This window comes from Dipodomys spectabilis, unplaced genomic scaffold (genome assembly GCF_019054845.1).
Source record: "Dipodomys spectabilis isolate Male_0828 unplaced genomic scaffold, ASM1905484v1 ptg000095l, whole genome shotgun sequence".
In the NCBI taxonomy this organism is placed as follows: domain Eukaryota; kingdom Metazoa; phylum Chordata; class Mammalia; order Rodentia; family Heteromyidae; genus Dipodomys; species Dipodomys spectabilis.
In genome coordinates this window covers 32641404-32654198 of record NW_024870772.1, presented here as the reverse complement: position 1 = coordinate 32654198, position 12795 = coordinate 32641404, and the positions used below count along the sequence as shown (strand labels likewise).

The 12795-nt window shown below is 48.5% G+C and overlaps 2 protein-coding genes across 4 annotated transcripts in view; one reads left to right on the top strand and one right to left on the bottom strand.

Moving 5' to 3' along the window:
* Positions 1–3849, top strand: part of Slc7a1 (solute carrier family 7 member 1) — a 68880-nt gene extending 65031 nt beyond the window's left edge. Inside the window, exons 11-13 of the mRNA XM_042685732.1 lie at positions 152–318; positions 828–936; positions 1506–3849. Of these exons, the coding sequence (XP_042541666.1) occupies positions 152–318; positions 828–936; positions 1506–1609 (380 nt within the window). The 3' untranslated portion in view covers positions 1610–3849. The remainder of the gene's footprint in view (positions 1–151; positions 319–827; positions 937–1505) is intronic.
* An 8419-nt stretch (positions 3850–12268) lies between these two features.
* Positions 12269–12795, bottom strand: part of Mtus2 (microtubule associated scaffold protein 2) — a 386941-nt gene continuing 386414 nt past the window's right edge. For all 3 annotated transcript variants that reach the window (XM_042685472.1, XM_042685473.1, XM_042685474.1), the window contains one exon: positions 12269–12482. In XM_042685472.1, coding sequence (XP_042541406.1) covers positions 12269–12482 — 214 coding nt within the window. The remainder of the gene's footprint in view (positions 12483–12795) is intronic.

The following is a 12795-nucleotide window of genomic DNA, read 5'->3' as shown; positions in this document are numbered from 1 at the left end:
CCAGTAGTTAGAATGACAGGCATGAGCTACCATTACCCAGGTGTCTATCCTAAAATATATGATGCAGAGTATAGCCTCCCTCCGGACAGGATTTGGTGAGAACTTGAGAAGTGGTTGTGTTTACATTCCGCTCTCTCTCTGTCCCCGTCAGCCATTCTTATTGTCATCTTATGCATTGTGACTGTACTTGGGAGAGAGGCACTGGCCAGTGGCAAACTGTGGGCCATCTTAGTGGTCACAGGATTCATCCTCCTCTGCATCATAGTCACCGGTGTCATCTGGAGGCAGCCTGAAAGCAAGACCAAGCTCTCATTTAAGGTGAGCCGTTCTGCCCAACAGCTCCTGGTGGACCCTTCTAGAGGGTCCTCAACATGCTCTTCCTCCTGCCCTCTGTGGACTCAGCCAGAATCAGGTGCTGGCATGGAGGGTGAGTGAGGGGGAAACGGAGCGGGTCCTAGAAGAGGGCCCTGCCAAGTGAGAGCCCTTCCCCCTGGCTCTGAGGTGGTGGGATACACCTCATTTAGTGGGCAGTATCCGTCTAGATACCTCTCGTGTCATATCTAAGCTTGGAAACGAGGGAAGACACGTGGTTAGGTTATACCCATTAATGCAATGGTCCATTCTTAAATATAAAGTAGTAATAAATGCCTCTTCCTAGCCCTTTTCTTTGGCATGAGAAGATAAAAGAGGAAAATTCAAACGAATATTAGTGGCTTGAAATAAGCCACTGTTAGGATTGACCCTAGAGCTTGAGTGAGGGTGAGGATGGGGATGTGTGTTGACTTTGTCACTTCTTGTCAGACCTGATACCACCTATGTCTCTGCAGGTGCCCTTCCTGCCTGTGCTCCCCATTCTCAGCATCTTCATAAATGTCTATCTCATGATGCAGCTGGACCAACGCACATGGATCCAATTTGCAGTGTGGATGCTCATAGGTATGTTGGGGTGTGTGTGTGGGGGGCAATAGGGCTTGAACTCAAAGTCTAGGCCACTGTCTGTTAGCTTTTTCACTCAAGGCTGGTTCTCTGCCAGATGAGTCTCATCTCTACTTCTGACACTGGCACCTGGCAGGGGTTTTACCACCACAATTAGCTTCTTGCTCTCTAAACCTATGAAGGCTACTTACTTATTGTTTAAAGTCTTAGCGCCTTCTTCACAACAGATTGTATTACACAAAGAAGAAACACACGTTATGGTGGTTGCAGTGGTATAGATTCCCTGATAGGCTGTGAGTCTGTCCCCCAACTTTTCACTGAATAGGTCATTGCTCACATTAGTCATCTCCCCAGATAGGAGCTTGAGTCCAGCTACAAAGGTCCCCGTTACTCCCGATGGGAACGTCTAGCAGTGCCTGCCATTGAGCCCCACACCGGTTTCCTCTGCTGACTGACTACTGTGTCTTCTCCTTAGAACACTGGCAGCTCTCCTGTTATGGGTCCTCCCATCAGCCTGCGCAGGACAGCCATACCTGCTGTTCATACCTCTGCTCTGCTTTTGATTACAGGCTTCACTATCTACTTTGGCTATGGGTTTTGGCACAGCGAGGAAGCAACCCTGGCTGCTGATCAAGCAAAGACTCCTGACAACAACTTGAACGAGTGCAAGTGATGTATAGCCCTGCCTGCCCACGAGAGGTCACAGCAGCTGCAGGATTGGCTGCCGAGGACTAGGAAGCATCTCACACTCTACTTAAGTGGCAGGAACTACTCGTATCCCCAAATGTTGCCAAAGGTGCAATTAATTGAACTGCAGCCTCCACCATAGCTTACGTGGCCTGGCCAGACTTGGCCCCGCAGCCAGCTCATGAGGCTCAGGTCACCTCTGGACAGCTTCCTGGCCAACTTGGCTATGTGTGGCCTGTGTCTCCTCATTCCCTCTGAACACAATGCAGCCCACCTTGGCCAGCTGGGTGCCTTGTTGCTGCAGCCCCAGGCAGATGGAGACCATTCCTTTCTCCCTGAGAAACAAGACTCCCTCCTTGCTGCCTTCCTGTTGCAAATCTGCACACTCCAGACCCTCACACAGCTCCTCCCCCAGTGGTGACAGTCCACAGATTCAAGATGAATACCAACAAGGAGCATATCCTAGCCTGGTCCACCCCAGAGCCATGGCACCACAGTTCACCTGAAGAAGAGGGACAGGCCATTTTGCCGCTCTTGCTCTCTGAGCTGCTTTCTAATGGGATTATCAGGACTAAGCCTCTCTCCCACACCCCCTCTGAGTGTGACTTTGCTCTCACATGGCTTGAAATGGGCACTGGCCCGTGCAAAGCAGGATCAAGGGCCAGTGTTTCATCCCAGGCCCCTCGTGGGAGTACAGCATGAAGTTGGGGCAGGGCTGGCTCTGCTGGCATTTGTGTGCACATAAACCAAGGGACAGTTTCCAGGCCTCAATCCGTTCCTGCTGCTTCTGCCCTGTGTCCCTTTGGGCTCTGTGTGTCCTGAGTAACTGGAACATGAGACTTATTTGTGTTAGACAACCTCACGCTGGCAGAGTTCAGAACTCTGTTTCTGTGAGCCTTTACCATTCACTGTCTTACCCCTGATTCTCGTGCGTCAGTCTCTTGGGTCTTAAAAGGTTCCCAAGACAGGTGCAAGCACAGTCTGGGGCTACGATGATGCTAAGTGGACAGTGTCTCCCTTGAAATGAAATTGAACCCTCCTGTTAGCTGCTATGAATCACTCCACCAGATTAACTTTGGGACTTATTATCAGCTTGGAAAATGGCCAAATAATTTCTGACCTCATACCACGAGCTTGTGATTCAGGGTGTGTGGTCTGCACAAGAGTGTCCTGTAGTCCTCTTACTGTCCCTTAGTCTTAAATCAGCCAAGGCAAGATGCTGACCATGGCCTAGGCCTCATTCCTCCATTAGTCCTAGAGCCCAGGGTGTCCCTCTAGGACTTCCTGTGTCCTACACTCTCCCTGGACCACCTGGTGGTCCAGGGAGAGTGTAGGACTGCATTTTGGGGATGGGCCTATGGCCAGCACCAAGACAGGACAAGAGTGCCGATGGACCTCACTAACATTTAAAATGTCAGTTTGGCCAGCAGGTTCCAAGATGAGTGTGTAGGCAGTTGTTTAGACAGCTCTAGTACGCAAATGATGCTTTTGAAACCTACTCCCCCATTTCTTCCCCAACTAGATCAAAGCCTGATAAACTGATGACAATTTGTCTGCTCTCCCCCCAGTTCCCCCAAGCTCCAGAGGAGCACCTTGAACAGCAATGTAAGAATTAGTGAACTTGGGAGCTAGAGTGTGACTCAGTTGTAGAGCATTTGCCTAGCATGGGTTTCAAACCCAGCACCACCAAAAAAGAAAAAAAGTGAACCATATGAAAGGCTGGTTTAGGTTAGCCAGTGGCCAAGGACAGGGCAGTCATGCCAGACCCTAAGCACCTCTGAGTGCTCTTTATTCTAAAGATCCCAGAGGATATTCCAGAGGGAGTAGCATCTGATTCCCCCCCCCCCCAAAAAAAAAACAAACAAAAAACATGGGTTTCCAAAGAAAGGTATTTAAATGTATGTAGATTGGTGCTGTAAACTATTTTGATGAATACTAACTTATTTTGTTTGGGGTTTTGGTTGTCTGTTGTCTTCTTGGAACCTATTCTCCATTTGCTAGATTTCTTTTCACTATTTTTAACTTAGGAGAAGAGAACTTCAGGGAATGAGGTGGGGGATTTTTTTTAACTTTCTCCCCCTTTTTTTTTTCTGGCTGAAATTATCTATTCAAGATGACACGGAACCATCTGTTTACAGTTGATATTTCAGCTCACAGTCTGCATCAGTCTGCAAGAGGACAGGTGGGTTGGAACTCAACCCTGCACATCAAGGATCGTTGGCAACTGAAATCAGGCCTAGGCAGCCTGCTTGCAAGGGGGGGGGGGGGGGGGGGACGGGGGGTAAAGGAGGAGGATGTGCACCTTGGATGAATTTCCTAATCAGGAAAGGATACCCAAGGGTCACTTGTGTGGCCAGTTTCATTGGGTTTTGTGCTTTTATTAAGAGCGGACTATGGAGATTTTCTTCTGTGTAAAGGAGCAGTGATGTAGGTCATTACCTGTTTGGAGTAATGACTGCCTTTTCTCATCACATGACTGCTCCTGACATAAAAACATATAGGCAAAAAAAAAAAAAAAAATCAAATGATCAATAGTTCCACATATCTGAGCCCTTTTCATTTCATGGCTGGGCTAGTGTTTTTCCTACATCGTGAGAACTTGAACATACATCTTGTAAGAATACCATGTCCATCCTTTGTACCTTATGTCAGCCCCAAATAAGTCACATCAGACAGGCCATTTCTAGTGATCCTTCACTCCTGCCAAAATCCATGAAGAATGCAATGCCATGAAGTGTCTCCAGGGCTGGGGGGGAAGCTACTGGAAGGATGTGGGGGTCTTTGTGCAGCCCATACCAGTGGACCCTTTGGGAAACAATTATTTCAAGAGAGAAGGCAGACTCCTGAAGTTTCAAAGATTGCCGGGCTCATAACAGGTCGGATTGCTCTCTTCTCTGCATACTTTGGGATTGGCTTTGGAACAGCAGATGCCATTAAGTCTCATCTCTAGCAGTCCCAGGGCCATCTGATCCTGTGTACTTAGGTGATTTGGATACCACATGCCACCCAACTGCCTGTGGTGTAGTGACCACAGGGCCGTGGGCATGCCTGCTCCCTCTAGTGGCTGAGGTTCTTCACTGCTAACCTCCAGCACCTTGGATGTGACCTCCATTCTCCACCACTTCCACTCCACCCAGTAGCATTCTGGATCTGCGGGTGTTGGCCATCTGGCCTAGCGTTGGCTTCCCTACTGAGTGAAAAGCTGAAGGCAGCTATGTGGAAGGCCGTATTCTCATGCCCCCAGAGGCCACCCTCAGACTTGCAGGCAAGTCTGAGCACTCCCTCCAAAGGCCTCTGCTTAGAGACATTCCACTTGTTCGGCCTGTCTGGTTGGAGTATTTTATGTCCCCAGAGACACACTCCTCTCTCTAATTAAAGAGCCCACAGTTCTTTGGGCACCTGTGTCCATGCCACAAAGACAGGGAAGGAGGGACCTAAGTGCTCCGGTGCCCACTGAGGGGTGAGGGAAACTGAATGAGTGGAAAAATGGGTCCAAGCCTTTACACTAGTGGGCTTCTGGCAAGTGTGGAACTGTTACAGAGATCAAGTTCAGATAGAACTGAATAGGTGTTATTTTATTGTTTTGTATAATAAGAGTATTCTATGTAAGGCTCCCAAGGGAGTGAGATACTTTTGGGGGGCAAGGGGGACGAGGGGTGTCAAGAGACGCTTTACCCATTTGGCCCCAAATGCTGTTTTACCCTGTATGTCATGTCTTTGATACCCAATGGGTGGTTGTTTTGTTTAAGGCAAAAAATGTCAACCGGCTTTTTATTTTCACTGTAAACCAGAGCTATATTGTGCCCACTGCTTCACTGAGCCACGAAGCTCTCTTCCCAGAGGGACTTGATGTGGCCACAGGTCTAGGCATGGGGACCAACATGCCCTCTTAGATTGGCCGACTCATTGTCTAAAAAGCCCACGTGAGACCAAGAACCTGGTCCACGCAGAGGTTCTCAGGGGTATTTGTGTGTCCAGCAGGGTCAAGAAGCGGGGCTGAGGAGAAGCATTCTGATTTTGTTCATTCATGTATTAATAAGCAAGATAGATGATTTCATGTTCCTTGATGACGAACTTCTTTAAGTTTGGGACTTCTTTTCCCCTGTGAGAAGTTACACTTATATATTTAAAACAAGTTTCCTGCTTCTTTTGTGCCTTTCAGTTTCAATGGGCTTAAGGGTCATAAACGGTTATGATACTAATGAGGGTTGGTTTATTATCAAACCCAAATAGCTGGGTGTTTCCAGTCAATTGTTTTCTTCTACTGAACACAGAGCCATTATTAAAAAAAGAGTTGTTCTTATTATGTAAATTGGTATTTTTTTCTGCTTGCTTGATGTTCTATTTTTCTAATCGTTTTTCTTATAATGGTTTCTTACAATGGCGATAATAGTTTTAGACTCTAATGCTAAGTGCAAATCAGGTTGGTCCTTGCTGGAATCCTCCTGGTGTTTTTTTTTTTTTAATTGTATTTTATTTTTTATTATTTTAAGGGCAAGTGTAGGTGTTGTCTATCACTTTAAAAAATGTGAAACTGCTGTTTCCCCTTTGTGCTGACCACGCCATGTACATCGACAACTTCCCGCCAGACTTTGTATTGTAAAATCAAACTATTTTGTGGTACCTTCTGCTTCTGCAAATTCTAATAAATTCTATCTGTGGATTCCATGTGCACTGTGCCATTTCTAGAATTCCTTTAGCTCTTGTTGGTTTTCTGTTTTCCTTTTCTTTTGCCAAGCATAGGGCTCAAACTCTAGGCCCGGGTGCTGTCCCTGAGCACCTCTTTGCTCAAGGTGAGTGGTCTACCACTTTGAACTACAGTGCCACTTCTGGCTTGTTCTGTGATTAATCAGAGATAAGAGTCTCATAGTCTTTTCTGCCCAGGCTGGCTTTGAGCCATGATTCTCAGATCTCAGCCTCCTGAGTAGCTAGAAGTACCAGCATGAGCTACTGGTTCCCAACTTAGTGGTTTTCATCCTCTGAATTGGAGGAAAAGCCTGGACTTGGAGCCCTAGTCCTCAGGTAATCACCACGTATTTGGGACTCAGCAAAAAACAACGAAAGAAACACCTTTCACTCTCTTAACACCTTAGGTTTGTGTTGGTTGCCACACACATTTGGGGGGGGGGGCTAAGAGCTAGGGTGCACGTGGGACAGGGGCAGGGGGCATGCCTGTAATTATCCTAAGTGCTGAGATCTCACTAGCTTCCTGGAGAAAGAAAGCTACTATTTTGGCACAGGAGGCAAATACAGCCTTAGTGGGACTTAATTCCTAGACTCATAGGTCAGATAAAAGTTTAACCAAGGCTCAGCTGATGGTGGGTTTTGGAAGCAGACGCCCAAGCGTTTAGACAGATGGACAAAAGAAGAGAACTGTGCCCCGCAGGTTGACAAAAATGCAAGGAGGCACACTTCATGCATTCACTGTGTGCTGGTGGGGCTTCTTTTCCTACCTTACAAGGAAATGACAGCCCAGCCTCTCCCTGGCCTCATAAAGCAGTCAAGAGCCAGGTACTGGTGTCTTATAATCTTAGCTACTCAGGAAGCTGAGATCTGAGGATCGTGGTTCAAAGCTAGCCCTGGCAGGAAAGACTGTGAGACTCATAACTTTCCAATTAACCACCAGAAAACTGAAAGTGAAGCTGTGGCTCAAAAGTGGTAGAGCACTAGCCTTGAGCAAAGGAAGAGCTCAGGGACAGTGTTCAAGCCCCATGACCAAAAGAACAAAACAGCAAAACGACAAAAACCTAAGAGAAGGTGACCTCTGGTGTCCCCACAAGCAAGTTGGACCTCTTCCACAGCGCCACACTGCCATCTAGTGGTTATCCAGGGGTGCTGCAAAGCAGCCTGAAAAGGCACAGCCAAAATTTTCAGCAATTTTTTAGAATCCTCAGGGGCCAGGGGAAAAGAGGTGGAGACAAGGTAGACTTCTCAAGTGTGTCCACACACACACCGCCCCTCCCTTCATGTAGGGATTCTAGTCTATAAGCTTGAAGGGTTGTCACCTAGAGCAAATGTTCCATTGGTTTTTGTTATGAATGAAAAGCCACCCCTGAATGGCTCAGCATCTGAGGTTCCCAAGAGTCCTATAGAACTACAGCCCAGGGAGCTGCCCTGGCCTTTCAAACCCATCAGCCACAACATAGAACCAAGCAGAGTTCAAAGCTACAGTGGCAAGGATTCTGATGAACGAGGTAAGTCTATGTTCCTGTTCATCACTCTATAAATGCAGCTCTAAGAAGATACAATGTGAGAACAAGCCTTTTGGAGTCCCTTTGCCAATGAAAGCAATAGTTCTTATAAACTTGGCAGCCCAGCCGGGTGCCAGTGACTCCTGCCTGTAATCCTACACAGGAGGCTGAGATCTGAAGATTTCCATTCAAATCCAGCAAGGGGTGGGGGGAGGGGAATCTGTGAGACTCTTATTGAGACTCTCTAACCAGGAAAGACCAGAAGTGGAGCTCACCTTGAGTGAAAAAGCTATAGGATAGCACCTAGGCTCCGAGTTCAAGTCCTGGTAATGGCAAAAGAAAAAAGAAAAAAAAAAAGGCAATCCAGTGAGGTTAGACATCTATCCCATTGGAATGAAGACTGAGAGGGGACTCAGGCAGGAGCTGTGCTTGGGGTCGGGGTGGAGTGTGACCTTGCCAACAATGCTCTTGGGGGGTTAGGGGGGAACTTGCATCTGCCTCATTAATTTAGGATTTGTTTTGTTTTGTTTTGTCAGTTATAAGGCTTGAACTCAGGGCCTGGGTGCTGTCCCTAAACTCTTTTGCTCAAGGTCAGCACTCTACCACTTTGAATCACAGCTAACTTCCATGTTTTTGAATGGTTAATTGGAGATAGTCTCATGGACACTTTCCTGTCTGTGCTGGCTTCAAACGTTGATCCTCAGGTCTCAGCCCCCTGAGTAGGTAGGATTACAGGCATTGGCTACGTATGGGTGCCTGGCTTCAATTTGGGTTCTATGAATTGAAAAGCCATTAGGTAGCCAGCAGCTGTGTGGCAGTGTTGCTCAGGCATCTATGGTATGGGGGCTCAGGAGGAGAGGAGGCAGGGGTTCCCAGAGGGTTGACCAGGAGGTGTTCAGAGATGCTTTGAGTTCCAGCCTTGCTGGCAGAAGCACTACCAGAGAGGTGAGCAAAACCAAAGGGAAGAATCATGCTGATGGGAATGGATAGAGTTAGAAACCCCAAGTGTGCTATTCATTTGTGTGTGTGTGTGTGTGTGTGTGTGTGTGTGTGTGTGTGTGTGTGTGTGGTTTTCTGATCATGGGACTTGAATTCTTCAGAGCCTGGGCACTGCCCTTCAGATTTTTCACCCAAGGCTAACATTCTGCTGTTTAAGTCACATCTTTTTGGTAGCTGACTGGAGATGAGTGTCAGGGCCTTTCAAGCCCAGGCTGGCTTAGAACTATGATTCTCAGATCTCTGCCTGCTGAGTAGTTGGGATCACAGGCATAAGCCATACTGATGTGGATCATGTTTTAGAGAGATAGCATCTTGAGTGAAAAAAACTAAGGAATGGCACCCAGGATCTGAGTTCAAGCCCCAGCATTGGCACACCAAAAAATGTGGAGGCCACTCAAGATGCCCCAGAAGAAGTTAGTAAATTGGGATAAAAAGAAATACCTAGGAAGTATAAATGGTGCAGAGGGAACGTAGGGCTTACTGTTGAGGTCAGAAAGTGGCTTGAAGCTGGTCCTGAACTCAAGGGTTGTTCACCCATTGTTCCTGGGGGAAAATTGGCTCTGGTTTGTCCAGAGAGCCCATGAGAGGGAAAACAAATCCACATGGACAGAATGTAGGCCAGATCGAGCTCTATGGGGTTGAGATACACTTATCCAAGTCTGAGTGGGAAATAGTGAAGGAATATTCTGTTTCTTGTATCTACTTTCCAACCTGCACCAGCCTAGCTGGGAAGATCAGACACATGGAGTTCTTCCAGTTCAGGGATGTTGACAGCCTGGCAGGATGGTTGCAGGGACCTTAGACTTCAGAGTCTGGGGACAGGAGTTTCAAACTTCTCTGAGTAACAAATAAGCTCATCCTGACAGAGATGGGGGAGGGAGAGACCCAACTTGCAAAATACCTCCTTGCCTGGTACTCTCAACTTGGAAGTTGTCCCTTTTTGATATAGCAAAAAATAGATACCACAGAACGTCCTTCAAGTACACTTTAATAGGCTTTAGAGTTAAATACAAATATGCAACACAGAAAGTGGAGAAACAGGAAAAGGAACATCGTGACCCCCTTTAATCCCAGAGAATGCCAGCCCTGCATCAGCCCAACATCCAGCCAGCGCCTCCTCCCAGCGTGTGTCAGGCAGGAGTGGGGACAGGCCACCGCAGGCCTTCCAATGCCATGTAGACCCCAGCACTGCTCAGAGGCAAGCAGAGGTAGAGCTCCACATGGGGAGGTCCAGACTCTGCTGGTGTAGGGTACCAGAGCCATGGACACCTAGCTTGCAGGTGCAGTGACAACTCAAATGAGGACCACACGAGGTGGCTCCCTGCGACAGAAAAATAAAGCAAGGGTCATGGGGGAAATGAACTCAAGTGCCCAAGGGTAGGGCTGGTGGGGGCAAAGCTCTAGTCCACCTAGTGAAGGTTACTTAGTTCTAACATTGCTACGACTTTGGCCACAACAGCCTAACACTGTACCACATTCTAACAGCACACCAAAGTCTGTATTGCTGTGAACCTGTATTTGGCAGGTTCAGTTATGCAAGGGCAGGGAGGGGGAGTCCTAAGTTTGAGAGCTAAGCTGCCACTGAACTCATGTTTGCAGGCCATGCCTGCTAAAAGAATAAATAACTGTGTGTTTAATCAACATGGCACCATCTACCTTAATGAAATGCCCAACTCAATATCAGAGTATCATTCAGAGCCACAGAAGGTAAAAGACCTTCATCATCAATGTCATAGCTACTGTGTATGCCCTCAGAATGGGCATGACCCTTGGGAGTTTGCCAAAAATGAGATGGATCCAAGGGGGATATGGACCTGAGGGGTCATAGACACCCCTCCCCCCATATCTGCCTCCAGAATTGGCCACATCCATGACACTGGGCAAGCCAACTCCTTCCATGGGGCCATCTTGGCCTTCATGGATCTTCCTGCTCTGTCATGGCCTGTGCTCAGAACTCTGCGGAGCCTCAGGGAGAAGAGTACAAGGTCTTCATCACGTACAGAATAAAGGCATTGTTATCACTGCCGTTATCGACTGTTTACTACTTTCCATTGTGGATCATGCTCCTATTCTTCCACAGCACTGTATGAATACCTTTCACGGTCTAATTCTACCATTTCAGAGACAAATGCCAGTCCAGGAGCTGGTGGCTGCCTGGCTGTTTCATTAGGTTCCTCCTTTGGGGAGAAACTTCTGGGCTTACGATAGGGGAAGCCCAGTCTGGGTTTTGGGGAGGGTATGCAGTGATTTAGCACCTCTAGAACTGGTCCTCTAGGACAGACAGGTTGGTTTTCTGGAAGCCGCTGCTAGGACCCCTGAGCCATCTCAATGTGTAGGGAGACGGTGGGATTACAGTGGTTCCTATGAAATGCACCTGAACTCAACTCGGGCCTGAAAGTCATGTCACATCCAAACCAATCAAATGGGATGATGGAGGACATTCTTATTCTGAATCTGGCCAAACATAGACCCTCTCTTGGTGGTTTTCCTTCCAGAGGTTAAGCCTCAAATGATCTTGGTCATCTCCAAGGTCATCCTTCTGCTCAGCTAAAACATGATTTTCCCTGCACCCCTGTTTGCCTGTTGATACAGCTTAATGACCCATTCCAAGGTGCCATTTAGGTAAAAAAGCAAAACGTGTGTGTACAAGATGAGTCGTTCTGGTAACACTGGCAAAACAGCAAACCCCTTAAGGGTTCCGCCTGCAATCCAGGAGAGCCGACCATGAAAACCTGTGAACGGAGCACAGGATCTCACGCCACGCGGTCTAAGAAGCTGACTTCGGAAGGCAGTTAGTTACCATTCACAAGTCGCTGGTGTTGGTAGGAAGCAGAGGTACCACTTGGTGGTAAGATCCGAAGGCGCTTCTTCTCTGGATCTTTTTTTTTTTTCTTTTTCTATTTTTTGGGTAGAAATCTTCTTGGGAAGCTGGATAGAAATGCATTTTTCATGTCCCAATAATGCTTAGGCACAAGTTAGAAAACCGCTGACCGTCCGTAAAATATGTCAGCACATCACGTTATAAAAAAAAAATGCCATTCGGAATCGCGGCGTGTGTGTGATCGGCGAGGACACGCGGGCATCGGCGCGGGGCGCAGCCATTCCTCCAGGTCTATGCAAAACCCTGACGTTCTGCCCTGTAAATGCACCATCGCTCGGGAACAGCGGGGACTCGTCGTTTACTGGCTCTCACTAGGGTCCAACGCGTTTATACACCACACGCTACCTTTACACCTGGCTAAGCGCCAATCCCCGACAGTCTTACACGGAGTGGGGGTGTGGTGGGGGCGGGGAGAGGTGGGGGCAGAGGAGCCTGCTGCCTAGGATGCATGGATGCAGCTGCTGAGCATGCGCGCGCGCGCCAGGCGGCCGCCCCGCCCTCCGGCCAGCCACCGGGCCAGCACTCCTTCGGCTGGACAGAAGCCGCAGCTCCCTCCCGCAGGGGCGTGCTGACGTCATCTGGGCGTGGTGCTGACTCTGGCGGGAGAGGAGGGTCCGGATGCGCAGCCGCGGTACCCCGGGGACGTCGGGGAGAGCTTAATGGGACTGGTTGGGTCCCCAGTTTGGAGTTTCCAGAGCAGCTCTTCGTTGGTGCGGCTCAGTCTCTTCTTCTCCTGGGTTTCTTTCTCCACGTACTCCTGGAGATTGGCGTTTTCCTCCGACAGTTGTCTGTGTGGGGGACAGTGACAGTCAGGCAGCAAGCCAGGGCATGGCGCTGATGGGTCAGGGGAAGGGGAGGCCGCCATGGCCAGCATGGAGAACGCGGAGGAGGCCGGTTCAGGGACTAAGTTAGTCGGCACATACTGTCTCTGTCTGTCTGTCTGTCTGCCTGCCTGCCTGCCTGTCTTCCTGCCTGCCTGTCTGTCTGTCTGTGTGTGTGTGTCTGTTCCTCTCCTGTATCTATTGCCAGATTCTCTCTGTCAGCCCAAGGAACTTGAAAATCCTCTGCTGGATCAGGAGAGGCACCCGGCGTCCTGATCAC